The sequence below is a fragment of the Mus caroli genome, chromosome 1, assembly GCF_900094665.2.
Source record: "Mus caroli chromosome 1, CAROLI_EIJ_v1.1, whole genome shotgun sequence".
Taxonomy (NCBI): domain Eukaryota; kingdom Metazoa; phylum Chordata; class Mammalia; order Rodentia; family Muridae; genus Mus; species Mus caroli.
The window spans coordinates 73,587,099-73,606,526 of NC_034570.1; the positions used below are offsets into that span (position 1 = coordinate 73,587,099).

Genomic DNA, 19,428 nt, shown 5'->3' on the forward strand with positions numbered 1-19,428 from the left:
TTAACTAAAAAGAAAGCACAGGTATCTAACAAACTGCATGATGAACACAATCCTCTTAAAAGTCATGAAATACTAACCTACCTAGCTCATGTAATCTCTCCACTCCACCTTCCAGAGAAAGAAATTCTAGGACAGACAGGAACTGCTTGCAACCCTACAGTGATGACTCAAAGAACCATCAATGAACACTGAAACCACCGCATGGAAGTTTCTTCAGGACAGGACATTCACACAGTATCAAAATATCACTGAACAGATTACTTAGCAATTACAAAGGGAAAAATGGTACCTTTACAGTGAAGAAATCTGGCGGACACCAAGTGATCAAAGTTAACATCACCAATAATGGGATAAACTGACAGCATGTGCCTCCTGATGTGATGCACTGAGGACACAACATCACTTAACGTAATATTCCTGCCAAAAATGCACAACCTGAAACTAGTCATGAGGAAACAATCAGACAAGCCAAAATCTGAGGGACAATCTATAAATCAACTGACCTACAACCTTCAAAACTGCCAATGTGCAGGTAGACCAAGTCTGAGGAACTTAGTATGTGTGATCCTGGATTGGATCAGAAAAAAAAAATTACTGTAGAGGACATCTCTGCTACATAGAACAACCCGTGAAATCTAACATGGTACTGTACTAATGCTAAACTATCTAGTTCTCTTCATACCTCTTTGGTTATGTAAGACAACTTCCTTATTCATAGGAAACATGAAAGCTAATAATTTAGGATAAATGGAATGTAAACCTTATTCTCTAATTGTTCAATAACAATTACAATAAATAAAATACAGTAATAGACTGATTTGCAAAAAAAAAAGTGGCAAAATGTATAGGTTAAAAATGAGTTCATTTTACTATTCATAAAACATTTCTACCTTCCCTCCCCCAAAATATTCAAGAAATGAGTATCATGAAAAGTGTCAATCAATCTGTGATATGTCACATTGTATCTGACAATCTTAAAGCAACTTCATAATTGAAATTAGTTTTTTTGCAGTCTGTTCAAAATACTTTGTTAACCACTAAATTTATCTTTAAAGATTTTGTATTTACCACAAAACTTAGCTCAAATGAGTAGTCTATTTCAAGAGTTTGTAAAATGTTTGCTTCATTAATTATGATTATATATTCAAAACAGATCACAAACTTCATCTCTTCTCAACTATTATAAAATTGTGATTTAGCCTATTATAGGTTCTCAGTAAGGTTTTATAGTCACATGCTAAATATAGGCTTCATGTAGCCTTGGAAAGAATATCCTGGTCAAAATACAACAGTAAAAGGATTCTCTACAGTCAAAATTGTATTAGCAACAGTCCTGTAAATTGGGTACCTTATTTATGAGATGTTCAGTAACAACTTCTCTTAGTCCAGTGTAGAGCTTTTCTCCATGTTTATGCAAAACCATTGTATATGCATTTCTATAGAGCTCCTCAAAACTAAGACCACTGTTATTCTTACGCTGGATTTCTTGAATTGCATTTTTCAGAAGGTCCCAAATGCTGTTTACATATTTTTCATCCATGGTCATCTGTAATATCCAAGAGAGAAAAGGGAGAACAAGTTGAAAATAATTTTGTATTTGTTCATATCATACATATCTTGACTATGACTATAAACCTACAGTGATTTACAGGGACATTAACAACTGTTTTATCTTAGTAAAATAAGGGCTACATCTGAAGTTGCTTGAGCTAATAGAAACATTCTTATTCAATCATTCATAACATCCTCCATCCCTAAGTATACCAAAATGCTCTACTTTAAAATCACAATGGTTTATGTATCCACTAGTCACTTAGTCCTTTTTTTCAAAGTACTGAAAAATACAACCAGGAGACACTGTACAAACTGACCATATTCATCAACATTTCTGGTTATATGCCAATATAATCTGTTAATTCTTACACTCTAAGGACAGAGCAGGAACCAGAAGTAAACAGCACAAAGAAACACTGGACGTCAGGCCCCACCCCAGGCCTACACAATCAATCTGCATTTTAACAGTAACTCTAGGTGAAAAGCAGACTGTGAGGTCACCTACTGAAGGAGCACTTTGTTCACTATCACCTTTCTCATCATCACTGATTTTCCCTTTCCACTAAATCATTCCTACCTACATCCGAAATTATTAGGTTTGCATCTTAAAAACGCTATTTTCACAATCCTTTTATTACAACTTAACTTCTATTTACAGCAAAATAATTAAATAGCAAGAAATTGAAACAGTCCCTTGTATTCATTGTCTCCAAGTTCCATTTTCCAACCTTTAATCCACCTCAATATAACATTCACAACTCTTAAGTCTCTGGAACAAAGTCATCAGTAACTTTTACATTCATAAATCTAATGGTCAAAGTTCCACATGTCATTTTACTAGACACACAGCAGTATTTTGAAAGTGCTCACCAATTCTATTGCTTAAAACAAAAATTGAACTTGCCTTTCTTCCAAGCGCTATACCCACCCCGCCCCTGCCCCTTTCACTGGTTCCTAATTGGTTTGCTTCTGGTTCTTACTATCTTCAATCTTAAACTCAAATTCTAGAGAGAGATTTCATTTATTTCTATAGCTTGAAGTCATCCCCAAACTTCCTATATCCTACCTGGCCCTGTCTCTTGCACATTAATGATAGCTCCAGCTGCCTGCTCTGTTTTCTACCTGAATATCTACTAAACATCTCAAACTTCAAGGTTAAGACAAGTTCTAATTAATCTTTTCCCCACATTCTACTTGTCCTGCCATCTCTTCAAATTGAACACATTTACTTTTTCCTTTCAGGCACTAAGGGCAAACATCCTATCATCATCGTTGGCTATTCCTTCACATTAATTCCAATGCCAAATACAAATCTTTTTCTCTACCTTCAAAACACAAGCAGAACACAACCCTTTCACACTAGTTCCATTAACACACTCATGAAAGTGATCTCCTGAAAACAAATATCAAGTCCTTATCATTTACCTGTTCACAGGCCTCAAATGACTTTATTTCCCCTAGAGTTACAGTCAAATGTTTAGAAGTTCTCCCACAGAGCCTTATCTGATTCACCTCTCAACTTCATCTTTCCCACTTGTTCACTCTACTCTGTGCACAACTACATCTAAACTATTCTTTGGAAATAAACTTACGTTAGTTTTTGTGCTTCCTTCCCTCTGGAATGTTTTACTCTCAGACATATCTGAATGTCTCAAACCTACCGACTAACAACAATAAACTCTTAAATCGACATCTTATTTACAATAAGTATATCTACCCACTACTATCCCTATTTGCTCCTATTATTTTTCTTTTTCTGATGTTTCTTCTCTAAGTCAAATGTTAGTTAGCTTCATAAAGGTAGAACTTTTAAAATAGTCCCTAAGTAATACTTGGTACATAACAGGTATCTGTAGATTTTGACTGAGTGATCTTTCTGCTAATACTTGACCAGGAAACCCCTTTTTGTACTACAAAAATCTACTCAGTTCAGTATTTATATCCTGGGAGACACTAGTCAATCAATGCCATTCTGGCCTAACTGGGTAAGAATTACTCAGTCTAGAACTTTTTTCAAGTTATGTTTATGCATAAAAGTGTGTGGAAGGCCAGCACTCGGGAGGCAGAGGCAGGCGGATTTCTGAGTTGGAGGCCAGTCTGGTCTACAAAGTGAGTTCCAGNACAGCCAGGGCCATACAGAGAAACCCTGTCTCAAAACAACAACAACAACAACAACAACAAAAGTGTGAGGAAGGAAGTACAGAAAAAAAATCCTGTCACTTACTCTAGCTATAAAATAGCAGCTCAACTGAATCAAAAGGATCCTTACAGATAATTCAAGCTCAGTCTAAGAACTATAACATTTTAGGGTAAGCGGCATACAAAATGCAATATGTTGATACAGTACTTCCTTCCAATCACCAAATCTTTCTCATAAGAAAATGATAGCTCAGATACAAATGAGGTTTTACTCTCCTGATGCCTATCAATACTATAACAGAGACCTCTCATGACAAATAAGCATACAAAGATATAAAGAACAATTTTAATGAAAGAAAAACTTATTAACTATACAACATAAGCTAGACAAAATACAGATATTTCTACACAAATAAATTACTAAAGAGACTTCTAATATCAAATTATTCTCTTACAATTATGACAAACTACTTTTAAAATTTATAAAAGAGTTGTTTTACAATCCAAGGGCCAGAGGACAAACAAGTCACTGCTAATGATTAAAAAAAAAAAGACAAAAATAGACACTAAGAAATTACATAGTTTACCTCAAATCACCAAACATTACAAAATCCAAAGCAGTGGATTGACCTTCCATTTCACATAGTAGAGGAAAACAGGTAAAACACAATAAGCTGCAATAGTAAAGAGTGTAAGTTGTTGTCAGAGTTGTCAAAGTGGTCTTGATGTGCATCGAGGCTTCCTCACCATCAAGCCACAGGGCCCTAGCTAAATCATTGAACTCCTTTAGATCTTCATCTCCTCATTTTAAAAATAGGCTTAATAATATTATCTATCTCAGAGACTGTCATAAAAAGTAAATGCGAATGTCAGTAAGTTTAGCATGATTCATTCTTGGGCACAGTATAATTCCTCACAACAGAGGAGATTTAGCTGATAGAATCTCCTGAATTTTCTTATGTGTTCAAACAAAATTTAGAGGGTAGTTTTGAAGCTCTCTGTAAATAAACAGGTAAAATCTGAAACAAAAAGAGCATATCTATGTAAAATGGCTATTAGTGTTAGGCAGCTTTATTTCAAAAGCATTATTTCTCGATACTTCCTTCTGTTAATCCTAGCAATCATTTCAGTAATTTTCACCCCCACTTCTCTCTGGCTCTGTTCACTCCCTACAATGGTCCCTTTAAGCACCTTTATTCATTATTATAAGGCTACAACCACTATCCACAAATAGGGTTCAGATTGTAGATTGGTTGCAAGAAAATCTAAAGTTAAATCTAAAGTTTTCCGATCTGTATACAATATTTTGCAAATGTAAGTTGTATCCACTTCTTTTCTAGAGGGCAAGCACCTAATTTAACAGAATTCTCAATCTGGGTTTATTTTTGTCTCACTTCATTGTTAATATTTTTTACCCTAGTAAAGTCATAAAGATCCATGATTGCCCTATGCAGCCCCCAAATTCAGAGCGTCAGCTCAGATTTGTCCCAAAGCCTAAAACTGCTATTCTCAACTACCTGCTGCACATCTCCACCCAGCTCCAGCAACAGATTCTAGCTAATCATTTGCACATCCAAGTAAACTCACCACTATACACATGCTCAATTGCTATATTATTATTTTATTTAATCATGGCCTTAGGGCACTTAATTTTACAAATCAGAAGCATCAACTTACATTCTTTCCTATCAACCCTTCTATAGGGTAAGTGAGAAGGAGTACCATAAAGGGGACACATCCTTCCAGAGTCTGTTAAGATTTCTCAGTATATTTTCAGTCACAGAACCTCCTCCAACCACCTCTTTGCCAGTGTTGATTTTGTTTGTTTTACACTTACACACACAAAGTACTATTCTGTTCCACTTCTTCCACTGAACCATGAGAATCCTAAGGGACTTGTGGTTTTCTTCAATGTCACTTCAGTGGTAATAAAGCAGTAATTGACAAAAGAAGACTGTTTTAGCTAATATTACACTAATATATTTTGAAAATGTGAGCCAGTAATAGGCACAAGGATAATGGAAGAACAGTTAACATGCTTATCTGCAGCATCTAATTTTTCAAATAGCAAATGTCTTTTTCAAGTAGAAAGAAAGCATAGTAAGGGACAAACAACAGACTCCAAAATCTATCTATTTTCATACTTAGTCATTTATCTTACACATTAACAAAGACCCCAGAAATCTGGTTAATCATTGTTTTCATTATAAATGCTAGCTGAGAAAAACTAGTGGACTAGATAAGCCATTCAGGAAAAGGATCAACAAGCTAAAAATTTTCTTTCCCTAAGTAAACAAATCTAAGAACAAGACAACAAACAAAACAGGCTGTCAGTATATATTCCTCCATGATTTGGTCCTGGCATTAAGCACAACACTGGCAAAATAATTTTTACCAATAAGCTTTGATCTCTCACTCAATATTCATTTCATTAACTTTAACCACAGGAATATTAGGCTATACTTTATACAAGAAAATAAAAAAAAATCTTAAGGTTCTATCCTTTGTACATTAAAAAAAAACAAAACAAAACCTTTAAAGTAAAAATCTAAATCATTCTACCAGAATTTTAGCAGTCCCACTGATAACACTTATTTGCTTAAATTTGTTATAACTACAGATAAACTCAGGAGTTTTGACAACCAAAGCTTTTGAGGTGGAAAGTACATATATATGTACACATACACACACACAAATTAATGTCTACTATATACGTATAAATACCCTCAGTGTCCTGCCCCAAGTTCATGCTACAGAAAGTAAATTCCTTCAACAGAAAAAGCTTGTTTTTATAGGAAAGATACATAATTTTTCTTAGAATTTATAATTTCCTCATTAGGCAATAGCAATAAAAATAAATATCGACTTTAAAAAACTGTAATTGTTCATCTACACTTTCAAATAGCATAACCTTTAAAGGCTTGAGTTTGAAACCATCTTGACTCCACTGCAACTAGTCAATGTTTAGGTAGAAGAATTACATCATGAAACAAGTTAAATTTAAGATAAAACTGTATTCTTTTGTATACACTATGTACAAAGCACAACAAATTTCCAGTGTCTTGTGAATAATCTTCTACCAGAAATTTGGAAGAGTGGGTAGAAAAGGATGAAAATTCTAAACTCCAAGCAATTCAGAATTACACACACACACACACACACACACACACACACACACATGAAAAATGAAAGCATCAATACAGCTTCCTTGGTATACTTCTCTGAGTAATTACTGTATTTTTACCAACTACAATGGAAGCATTAGTTACTAATGCATCTCTCACTTAGATTCTAAACACCTGGGACTAGAAAGTGGTCTCTTTTCCCTTGTTACTGTATGCCCCAAAACATATACACACGGCATGATGACTAGGTGACATTAGCTAATATTGATAAAGGATCTTACTTGTTGACAGGATTAGATGACATATGGTAACAGCAATAACCTCATTTTTTTAGTACTAATGCCATAAATGTTAACCAGTAAAAACACAGCCAAAGATCCAAGCTTTGAGGCAAACAGCACAGTGTGAAGGCATTGAGTAAACAAGTTATTAAATGTTTTAACTTTCCTTGTCTACTTGAGGTGAAGGTAAGTGAGATGGTCTACTGAATGACAATAAGAACATTGATGAAAGTACACAGAACAGCATTGCTTGTTAATAAATGTCAAGTTGTATGTTTATCATCTCACAAACTTTTAAGTCATTTCTAGATTTCTCATAATAGTAATACAACATAAATCTTACATGAATAGTTGCTGCACTGCTTATGGACTTATATAAGTAAAGTTTGTTGAGGTTTAAGAAGATGCCTTTGGTAAATAGACAGTCTATCTATTGAAACATAAAGCTCACCAGTGGTGCTGTTTTCTTTGTTGATGCAGAAAAGGTTAAATCTCAAATAGTTGTTAGAGAAAAATACATGAAGGCATAACTTAGATCCCTATTTCCAAAATCTAAAATTAGGTGTTTTAGTAACAATGACATTATCATTAAAATTCCCATTAGCTGAAATAACTATTTTTTTTTAATAAGACAGCTTTCCAAATAAAACCTCTATGCATAACCAAATTGTAGCTACATTGGAGAATCAATTACACATAAACCAAAGAGAGAGAAAGGGAAAATAAATGCAGCAATGTAATTTGACACTATTATTACTTGGTCTTTGAATGGACTAACTGCAATCAATTATGGCAGTTCACGACCCACATACATTTATGCTACAGAATCTGTTTAGCCTTATCTAAAATGGTCAGTTCACCAACGAAGCATGCCAGAACTCAGCTAATGTCTGTACTGCTTCATCCGAGAACTCCGCCACCATCAGTGGAATATAGCATTCCATTTTTAAGAAAAATTGAATTCTGAAAGGCTAGTCTATATGAGACAAAATGTTTCACAAACTCCAAGAGCAAACAAGCATTACTGCCTAGATTTACATATAAAGAAACAAACATTCAGTGTAATTTCAGTGTGTTTAAGAGCTAAAATGTACCTTAGGTAAACCTCAAAGTCTCTTCATTTTACAAAGTAGGAAACAGGCTAAGTGGCTTATCAAAGACTGAAAAACTTTTTAGAGCAATGAAGGAGCCCCAAGAGTCCTTCAACTATATCATGTCAACTCATGTTGCCATACTGAGAAACATGTAATTTAAAAAGGCCAGTATTAACAATGAGTTAGTATGGCTACACACTCACTTCAGTCTAGTCCACAGAAACAAGCTTTTCATCAAAAACCAGATGTTAGTTGCTCTTCCATAATTCAAATAAGATGCAAATTCCTAGGTGAAACCATCTTATCTAGTCCTCAATTTCCTCATTTGTTAAACTGATAGCCAATTTTCTTTAAAGTCCTTGATATGGTTTGAAAACTTGTGTCTGCTCCAAAGATTTTTTTAACTATGAAGATACTGATAATAAGAACTGAGGATGTAGGTTATATGGGTGAATCCCTCATGGGTAGAATTAAGTAACCTTATAAAAGGACTCGATGAAGGGAGTTAACCCCCTTGGCCTTCTGCTTTCTGCCAAAGAGGAAAGAACAGTCCACTCTTCTGAAGTATGTGGCATCAAAGTATCACTTGGGAACAATGAACAACCTACACCAACTTAGGAAACCATGAAAGGTATGAAAACCATGATCATGGACTTTCCAGCCCCCAGGAATATGAGAAAATATATATTTGTTCTTCCTAAGTTGTCCAGTTTATGGTATACTGTTACAGTTTCTAAGACAGTTCTACATAGCTTTTTAAAATTAGGAACTAGGAAGATGGCTTAGGACATAAAATGCATTAGGACAAAAGTCTGGATCCCCAGCACCCAAGTAAAAGGCTGTGGTGCATACCTGTACCTCAGTGGCCAGTCAATATATCAATATAGTTGAGTAAGAGTGACTGTGTACTACCTAGTTTTATGTCAACTTAACATAAGCTAGAGTCATCAGGGAGAAGGGGACTCAGTTGAGAAAAATGCCTCTGTAAGACTGGTTTGTAGGGGATTTTATAGGTTAGTGACTAATGGGGGATGCCCAGCCCATGGTGAATGGTGCTATCCCTGGGCTACTGGTTTTGGTTGACTAAGCTGTAAGGAGCAACCCCTTCATGGATTCTGCCTCAGCTTCTAGGTTCCTGCTCTGCTGTTTGAGTTCCTCTCATAACAACTGGATATGAAAGTATAAAACAGATAAACCCTTACCTCCCCAAACTACTCTGACCATTGTGTTTTATCACAACAATAGTAACCCTGACCAGGACAGACGGTCTCATTCATAAATAAACAAGCAAGCAAAGTGGAGAAGAGACTGGAGAGACCCAACTTAGACTTGGGCATTACACACACACACACTACAAACAGACACTAGGAGAAAAAACAGAGTTGAATTTGGCTAATTTATTTATTATATTTATTTATTGTTAGCTTTAAGGAATTTGGTTTTTTTAAGTATATACTTAAGGTACACTATACTGTGATAAATGTAAGCTCCAGGGCTCCTGGATCTGTCACCAGCCAATATTTTAAACAACCTTAGAATTACGTTCCCAACATATTTCTAGTAAAAAAGCATACTATTTCCAGAATCTAACATTTAACGTATGTAATATAGCAGACAGGATCAACCTGTACTGCATGCATGCATGCCAGGCTAGATAGGAGTATGACCCAACACTTCTACAGATGACAATGCCATGTAGTGAGATCCAAAAGTTGGACAGTCCTACTAGTTTAATGGAAAACACTGTCTTTTTGAGTCAGACACTTGGATATGAATCCTGGCTCTATCCTTTTCTAGGTCTATCAGAACTCCAACTAGATTTATACAGGAGGAAAAAATGTCAACAAAAATTGTTTTTAGGATTTGAGAACAGCCAAAAAAATTAAAACAAAATCCAGAATAAAGTAGGTGTTCAACACTTAGTTTATTAATCTCATGAAGCAACTTCTCTTTGAGATGGAGTAACTGGGCATAAAGACGAAAACCGCATTTACTATTACTTGGAGAGAATGCATCAGTATCATAGGCTACTAGCTGTTTACTAACAGCTACTTTAGAGAATAACTTTCACTGTTTTAAAGTTCTCAGTGATCCTGCTTTGCTGTTTTAGAAGAGGATCACAAAGAAATGTTGTATTTTCCAAGGAAAGAAGATTCTATGACATTGTGGTTTTTTGCTCAGTAGTAACATTTCCCAGTTAAAGAACAAAATAAAATAGGTCCATTTCTTTTTCTCCATTATTCTAAGTCTTATCAACAAGTATTATTTAATTACATCAGACTTTCAGTTAGCTTTAGAATGCTTTCCAACAGCAAAAGTTATGTCCTAGTTAAGAGAATTACAGGGCTAGTTCTCAATTTCCTACCACTCAGGCAATAGAGCCCTGTTAAATAAGCTGGTGCTTAGTGATATTAAGGCTATGGCTAGCCTTTCTCAGTGAAATCTTTTACAGATTCCTGTATCAATGGCAATATGGAAGCAGTTCTAAATGACCAATGAAGACAATTCTGAAAACACCCTTTCTACTACAAACCCCTCCAGTCTTCTGCAATCTCTGTCTGAGTGTGACTACCCCCAGGAAAAACAAAAACATTTTTAAATGAACTTCTGCTTTCCAATTAACAACTCTTTCTTTAAATCTCCCAGTTACACTATTTATTAGAAAGTAATTTTTATACTATCTCTTATATTTATTCTGTGCAAAACTGTCCTTAGCTGTGCCATTTTAAGTATTAAGAAATGAACTAAAGAATATTGACTGTTGTTACTTCATTTACTGAATACTATCTACTCTGTGTTGTGTGTACTATTATAACAAGGCTAATGAAAAGAAAATCAATACAAAAGACTTGATGTTTCCTCTAAAAAAAATTATACTCCTAAATAGACACAAACAGACAGATCATTCTATCAGGAATCTTGGCTATGAAAACAAAATGAAATTGGTAATGAAGAAGACAAAGTTTCTTTTCACACCAGAGGAAAAGAGCTGAGTAATGATACATGTTCCAGAATATAATTAAATAGAAAGATTGCTGAAGCTTTGGGCTCCTGACACAAGTTTTTCTCCCTAGTGAGTGTGTGTGTGTGTGTGTGTGTGTGTGTGTGTGTAAGAACAACTGTTAGATTTCTTGAGGAGAGATAAAAAGAATTCTTAATAAACAGTTTTAAGTACAGTGATTAAAATTTAGAATAGCAGGGGCTGGAGAGATGGTCATGAACACTGACTGCAGTTCCAGAGGATCCAGGTTCAATTCCCAGTACCACAACTGTCTGTTAACTCCAGCTCCAAGGAATTTGACACCCTCATATATTCATACATGCAGACAAAACATAAATGCACAAAAATAAAGTAAAATAAAATTAGAAACTTTCTGAACTGCTGAGCTGGAACAGTGAGATCTTACTAGCTAGGCAACAAAGTCACTGAATGTCTGGCTAAATTAATGACCACTGTTTTTCAATTTTCTTCAGTATATCAGTCTAGAAAACAGGGGTAATGAAAACACAAAGAAGTGCTACCATCCAAGATGGTTTTGCACTAATACTTCTGTCTTTCACTCACACCAGGAATCCATAAGTATTTTAAATTAAACAAGTGAATATTCTGACATGCAATGGATAAAAAACAAAGACTTGAACTACAGATAATTTATGTGAAGTAGACACTTATTTCCTCAAAGTCTGAGTGAGCATGAGCCAAAATGATGGCTGTGGCAGTAAACAGCATTCTAAGTCCTTAATGAGTATAAGAAAAATAGGAACCTTAATTTAAGGTAAGCCTATCTCCTCAGAGCAAAGCTAAGAAAACAAGACAATCCTGAGCACATAGTGGAGTGGATCAGAATGTACAGTGAAGTGGGCTGAGGGACAGACAGGACATGCAAGTGTATCCTGGCAGAGTTGCCCTGGTATAGTGTGGAGTTCAGCTAAGATACAGAAAATACTGAAACCAGAGATTAAGACCTTTACTGTTGAATCTCATCTAATGCTGACCCTGGTAACACTACTTTTAAGTAATTTCTGTTTCAGACACTAAGGAGATTACCTTCTAAGAAAAATGATACAAAGACCATTAATTTTACTTACAGACTTTTACTTACAGACTCAAACACTCCAATCCACCATTTGCACTAAATTAATCAATTACTATTGTTTGGCTTAAAGGACTAGTTTAATTACTCACTACCCATGCACACTAAGTGCTAACTAAGTACTCCATGGTTTGAAAGGTTGTCTGGTACAAGCACTGGACAGAACTCACAATCTAAATGAGAAAAGATACAGAGCTTCAAGAATTAAGTTTAGACTGCTCAGCACATGAAAAACAAATTTTAGCTGTATTTCTACCTTGCTGTACAACCTTTATGGAATACATTTAAACTCTACTTATCTCAGTGATTCTAGAATTATAGATTACGCAGAGTCCAAGCTGCATTCTGTACAACAGAGAAAATAGGGACTTCCTAGAAGCAATCAAAATACCTGACAGTAGGGAAATGATTAGGCAAATGTGGGAATTGTGAAGTACCAGTGACTAAAATGTTTTCAAAATATAGTTATATGTACTATGAGAAGGCACTATTAAAAAGGAAGACTTAGTGGTTAAGGGCACTTGTTGTGAAAGATCTGGGTTCAACTCCCATTACCCACTTCCTCCAGCACCAAGCACACATGTGGTGCAAGCAAACTACACACATAAAATAATAAAAATGAAACTAATGTTTTAAAAAGGAATAAAGAGATGGAGATATAGTAGGTCATTGTTTCATATTTGCCAGGCATATGTGTAGCCATGGGTTCAAACTCCTAACACCCCCAAAAGAAATCAAACAAAAAGGCAAGATACAAAATAAAACCCAATTAAACTATGTAAATATACAGTGATATGAAACATTTAAAAAAAAATCTACAATTGTCAAAGCATATGTCTATTAATTACAAATCATATTTTAACCTTAATGATTCTTAGTGTTAATACTTTTGGGTTCATTTTAGAATAGACAAAAAAGAACATCACTTTATTAACTTAATTTAAAATAAAAATTATCCAATAACATAAAGTCTATCTGCTAAAGACAGACCTTTCTGAGAATCCTAAAAGAAAAAAAAAACACATTCTAAGTTCTCCATATTTACAATATAAAGAAAAGTAGTAATATTTCCAGTCATAATTCAATTATCCTTCCTGAACTGACCAAATGCTATTACTATTTCGACTAAGCTGCATTTAATGAATGATCTTCAAACAAGTGACTATTTTTTATGTGAATGATTCAACTTTATAAAGAATGTGCTATATGTGAAAGGCCAGACTTTCACATTAGCCTATATTGTACAAATAGGCTTTAAAATTCATGGAGCTGGAGAGTGGGTCAGTGAAGATGAGTGCTTGCTACATAAGGATCTGATTTCAGATCCCAGCACTCATGTAAAAAGCTGAGCATAGATGTATGAATAGATACCTGTAACCTCAGCTCTATGGAAGGCCAAAGGATTCCTGCGACTTGCTGGCTGCCAGCCCATCTTCAGGTTCAGTGAGAGAACATATCGCAAGGGAATAAGGTAGTGACAGACAAGGACATCCAAAGTTCTCTGACCTCCTCAAACATACCCACACAGACACACATGCCCACATCACACACATATTCCACACTCCTTCGTTCTCACTTGCATATATATATCCATTTGTACATATATACTAGAATTCAGCATGGGCATTAATTTTCTAGTCTTCTGAACTGCTGTTACATCTAAAAAGGCACTGTTGAATGGACTAGAGCAGAAGAGCTGACTAAGCACAATGTGTTTTGCTCTTGCAGAAGATCCCAGTTTGGTTCCCAACAACCAAGTCCTCAGTTCCCAACTTCCCATAGCTCCATCTCCAGGGGATCCATTACCCTCTTCTGGTCTCCATAGACATCTATACTTATGGGCATAAGCACACACATATAACAAAGTAATGTACTGGAGAAATGGCTCAATGGTTAAAAGCACCTACTACACCTGCAGATGACTCAGAACGAAGTTCCCAGAATGCATATGGTGGCTAGCAACCATCTGCAACTCCAGTTCCAGTGGATCTGATGCCCTCCCCTGACCTCCAAGGGCAACAGGCACATACATGATGCAAAGACATACAAGGAAGGAAGCAACACTCATGTACATAAAAAAAATTTTAAAGATGAAAATTAATATTATGCTTTTTATTTCCTTTTCCTCTTTTGCTTTCTAATTTCTAAAGCAAGGAAACATTAACTGCTATTAAGTCGAAAGCATAAGTCTCAGTGTAAGCAACATTTTGATACACCTTCCTACATAATTTCTCTAAGAAACAGAGGATGAAAATAGATTTACAGTTAATTCCTGGCTTTGTGTGAATAAACTGTTATTCTCCTATATATACAGTCCAGATACTTCTCTGTACTAAGTACCTTCTCCAGGAAATAAACCTATCATGAAGATCAAAGATGTCCCTGGCAAGTACTTTTGTAGCTAGAAATAGAAGAAACATCAACTATATACCAAGTCCTCATCTCTTCATGCTCTAATGTCTGTCATGAATGATCTTAACATTTCATAGATTCTTCCATCTATGATCTGTCACTTTGTAGGCATCATTTGCTGACCATGTTGCACAGGTGAAATTCATCTGCAATCATGGAGATTACATTGAGTCGTCCCTGTTATGATTTAGCAAGCTGTATAAACTATGAACTGACATTACTTCTAGAACTCCATGGTAGCACTTTTAAGAGAAAGGTCAGAAAGTAGAAGTGATTTTCAGTGTCTCCTAAATCTAAGGATAGTATTTTCATTCAAGAATCACATCTTCAATTCCAATCAAGCCTGTTAAAGCCCATGGGGACAAAAATTCTGGACAATACAACCAGGAATGGCTTTTCAGAGAAAGGTTAACTCAACGGACTATACAGAGCTGAGATTGTATGAATTAAGACATGTGGAAAAAGTGAGGAAAATATCTTTTCCAAAGGAATTGCTTAGCCCAAATCCATACACAACCTCCCTTCTCAATAATGTTCTGTAGCTCCAACTTATAGTTTGATAACAAACTCAAAATATTATCAATAGGGGCTGGAGAGTGGTGCAGTAGTTAAAAGTATCCCTTGCTCCAGCAGCATATCAGAATTTTGGTTCCCAGCACTGGAATGGGTAGCTCACAAGGGCCTATAATTCCAGCTCCAGGGTATTTGACTCCACCCTCTGCAGGTACCTTCAGCATTCATATGTACAATTGAACACAGGCGTAATTTAAAAATCTTCTTAAAATAATGACCAACAGAAAGATGTATAATAAGCTATATGCTACATAATGAAGGGAAGTCTAAAAATTAAGAGACTTTTTCTGACAACAGTTAAAAATACAGAAAATTTTAATCTTGTAAATAAATTTTGTAGGTTTAAACTGAGGGAGGGGGAAAAAACTTAAACTATACGTTAAGCTAATGTGGTGTAACTTTTATTCTGCTTAAAAACGTGAAAGCAAACTTAAAATATGCACTAAAAAAAGTAAGAGAACCTGTTTTGGTAGAACTCTAATAAAGTACTTTTTTGATAAAATACTCATCTATATATGAAATATATTCTGTAAGTTAACTTACCACTATTGTACAGTGAAAACTCAAACAAGTCTAAACTTACTTCATTCCTTTTATACATCCATTTTATAAAAAACCTGGAACGAGCAACTGCCATTACTTATAGCTAACTACATATCCACATGGTGTAACACATAACAGTTGTAGGAATACGCACCTGTAATAAGCATAAATGGTATTTTTTTGTGTATGAAATACTATGTATTTTAACTTCTAAGAATCCAAGTGGGTTGTACTTATATACAAGACATCTAATCTGAATGAAAGCAATTCTGACAGCCTAATGGACTCACTTCCCAGAACTCAATGAAATATCACTGGAGCATTATTTAGCCTCAACAATAGCCAATTATTTCAATGGGAACAACCTATGGTTATTTATTTATGAACTAGAAAACAAACAAAAAACAAAACAAAATCTCAGTTTCAGTACTAGCCTATCACACACTAATACCATCTTCCTTCAGCTAATGGTACAAAATTCTCTTACTGCTTCTAATCCATAATGCTAGCTCCAGAAACCACTGATCTTTTCCTTTTTCACATCTACTGCTAAATCCTAAAGCTCTAGGAATAAACAGTGCCTGCATACAGTACTCAGTATATCCTGACCAATGATGGGGAGAGGAAAACAGGTCCAAGTAGAGAAACCTAGAGGTCAAAGAGCTGCAAACACAGATAAAAGGTACAACAGGTTACTCTGAAAAATATTAACTGGTCAAATATAAGCTCTTTCACGTTTTACCAAACAACAAAGACTCGGAAAAAAGAAATTAAAACATAAAAAAAAACCAACCATGTCTGAATTCTGCTTAAAAAAAAAAAAAAAAAAAAAAGAGGGAAGGATGTGGATTTGACAATCACTTGAGTGGTTGATTAGGTAGGGAAATTATTCAAGCTCATAAACCTGGCCCACTGTCCAATTACAAAGGAAAACATAATAGTTACCTTTATTGGCACTGTTTCTAGCATTTCTCACTTTCTGATGTAATCTCTTATTTACTTAGAAAAATCGTTCATAATGCAATTAATATTAAAATATCTCATCCTCCTGATTATACCCTACATGTTTACATAGAGCCCATTTATTTACATAAAGGTGCAAGTTTTTACATGCTGACATGTCCCTTGCAAAGTCACAATTCTGCATCGCTTGTACACTTGTTTGGGATGAGGAATTCAGAGGCCCTCAAGTTCTCCAAGGCAAAGTTACTTAACTCGGACAATACTATCGTGGTCTTTCATTCCTCACAGCAAAGGGTACTTCAGGAAAAGCCTGTTCAAAAAGTGATGACAAAGGCCCCCTTCCCCTCCCACACGACAGAATGCTTCTGAGTCTTAGAAGGGAAAAACAACCTCCCCCCGTTTTTCTTTTACAATTCTGCTCCACTGATGGTTTGTCTATTTGACATTTACCTGTCACTGTAGCGACATGAGCAAGTACGTCCAGTTTGTTACAACAGGACATTTTAATTGCCTGCCACTGGCTATCTGATCGAGGCATGACATCCAAAGTTACATACTACTCCATCTACTAAACACCGCAAGCCTATGACTCAACGTAACGCCAAGAGGAAAAGTTTCTGAAGAGCAAACGTTTGTTGTCGCTAAAAACGTACAAGGTAAAACAAGCCCGAGTGGCAACTATTTTGGGGGACCTCCTTGACTAAGACACGGAAAAGCAAGAGTCCAGCTCGTGCTGTGCCTAGCCCTCCAAGAAGTGGAGGGGCGATTCTGAACCGGAGTGGGTCAAGCGCTTAGGAGGCTTGCAGGATCAAGGATGCTATAAATACTATGCTCGGTGCTCCTAGTGTTTTGCCAGTGGGCATTTCTAGCATCTCTGTCAGTGAGTGGGGCAGTGGGATGGCAAGACCGCCCCTGACTACGGAGTCGAGCAGAGGTGGATAGTCCTCCCCACCACAGTAAAAGCCGAGCCGGCTCCTTCTGGAAACCACACGCTAAAAGTTACACACACGCCCCACGCGACGGGTGCGGCGGCCACAGCGCGCATCCCCTCAGGGCCGCGGCCCCCGAGGCCCGAGCGAAGGGGGCCCCGGGGCGACCGGGGCCCGGGGAACGGCCCGGGAGGTGGCCGCCCCGGCCCCGCGCCGCCCCGTTGCCGGGAAGCCTCGCGCTCCGCCACCGGCGGCGGCCGTGGGGGGAGGGGAGGCCGGCTGCGGCCTGTTGGCGGAGTTCAGCCCGGGCCTCGCGTGCGGCTCCCGGCCGCGGCTCCGGGTCCCGGGCGGCGAGGACCGACTCACCGGAAAGGCCCGGATCCGCATCTTGGTGTCCTTCCGGCTGCCCGTGCCTTTGCTCAGATTCGACATGGTGCTCGGCCCCTCCCCGGCGGCGGCGCTGGCGGCGGCGGCGGCTGCGGCTCGCACTCCGAGGCGCCGGTGTCACATTGAAGGCGGGAGGGCAGCCGCGGGGCTCGGCGGGGGGCGGCGGCGCGGCCCCCGGGCTGGGCTGGGCGGCGGGCCGGCCCCTGGGCGGCCGCGGCGGCGGGGGCGGCGGCTCGGGCTCGGGCGGCTCGGGCTCGGCCGGGGGCTGCGCTGGCGCGGCGGCTCCGCGGGCTTCCCCTCGCGCCGGGCTCGGCTCCCTTTATCGCGCTCCTCCGCGATGGCGGCGGCGGCGGCGACGGACAAACATCTCACTGCGCAGGCCGAACGTCCTCCTCCTCCTTCTCCTCCTCCGCCTCAGCGAGACGAGATCCGGCCCAGAGGGTGGAGGGGGGAGGAGGGAGGGAGGAGAGCGGAGAGTGGAGAGATGGGGGAGGGGGCGGGAGGACAGGAGGGGAGGCGGGAGGCCACGGCGGGCACGTCAGATCTCGCGAGATCGGGGCGGGCGCGCGGTCGGGGGCGGGGTGGGGCGAAGCCCGGGAAGGGAGGGCGCCGGGAAAAGGGGGGCTGAATGGGGGGGTGTTAAGGAATGGGCGTAGTCAGCGCCCTGGGGGCGGGAAAGGGGGCGGGGCCTGGAGCAGGAGACGTAGGCTGCGTTTTTAAAAGAGGAGCGTCGGAGACCCCAGTAGGCTGAGGTGGCTTCTGATTGGTGGAGCGCGAAGGTGATTGGTCACGTGGGTAGTGGGCGGGGGAAGTTCCGGAAGGGGGAGAGGGGAGTGTTATGTTGTGGGCTGGCGGGGCTGAGCTTGGCCCTAGCAGGTAGTCCTGGGAAAGGGCGTGGGATGCGAGGAGGAAGGTTCTAGGTCCTAGAACTGCTCCTGTGTTTTTCTAGGGCACGTGGCCTAGGGATTGGTACTTGAGCCCAGCCAGAAACTTGAAAGCAGGGTTTGTGCTTGAGTTACCTGGAGACTATGAAACCAGTGTCCTGTATTTAGCTAGGTGTTGCAGCGCCTCAGGATCAACCCGGCTTTCTTACACTGCACAAGCTCCTGGGTTTGTTCATTACTTGATACATTCTGGAGGATCCAGAGCCCACTAATGTTAAAACCCGGTTTTTGTTTGTGTCGAAATAAAACAAATGCCTAATAAACTACAATATTTGTGTTAAACATACTACCATTTCCAAGAGCAGGATAGATCATTAAAACCAAAAGCACCGCGAAATCAAGTTTGCTGTAGGTTTGGAGACATTTTTCTATTTGTTCGGGGACTCTTTA

General features: G+C 38.4%; 1 protein-coding gene across 4 annotated transcripts in view; it reads right to left on the reverse strand.

Annotated features, from left to right (window-relative positions):
• Cul3 (cullin 3) overlaps window positions 1–18,553 on the reverse strand; it is a 73,356-nt gene extending 54,803 nt beyond the window's left edge. The window contains exons 1-3 of one of the 4 annotated variants that reach the window (XM_029470478.1): window positions 18,074–18,553; window positions 1,349–1,546; window positions 290–417 (exon numbers count right to left, since the gene is read on the reverse strand). In XM_029470478.1, coding sequence (XP_029326338.1) covers window positions 290–400 — 111 coding nt within the window. In that variant the 5' untranslated portion in view covers window positions 401–417; window positions 1,349–1,546; window positions 18,074–18,553. Of the gene's footprint in view, window positions 1–289; window positions 418–1,348; window positions 1,547–18,073 lie in introns of those variants that run through there. The other 3 variants (XM_021158420.2, XM_029470984.1, XM_029470778.1) reach the window with 3 other exon arrangements.
• Window positions 18,554–19,428: the final 875 nt, after the last annotated feature.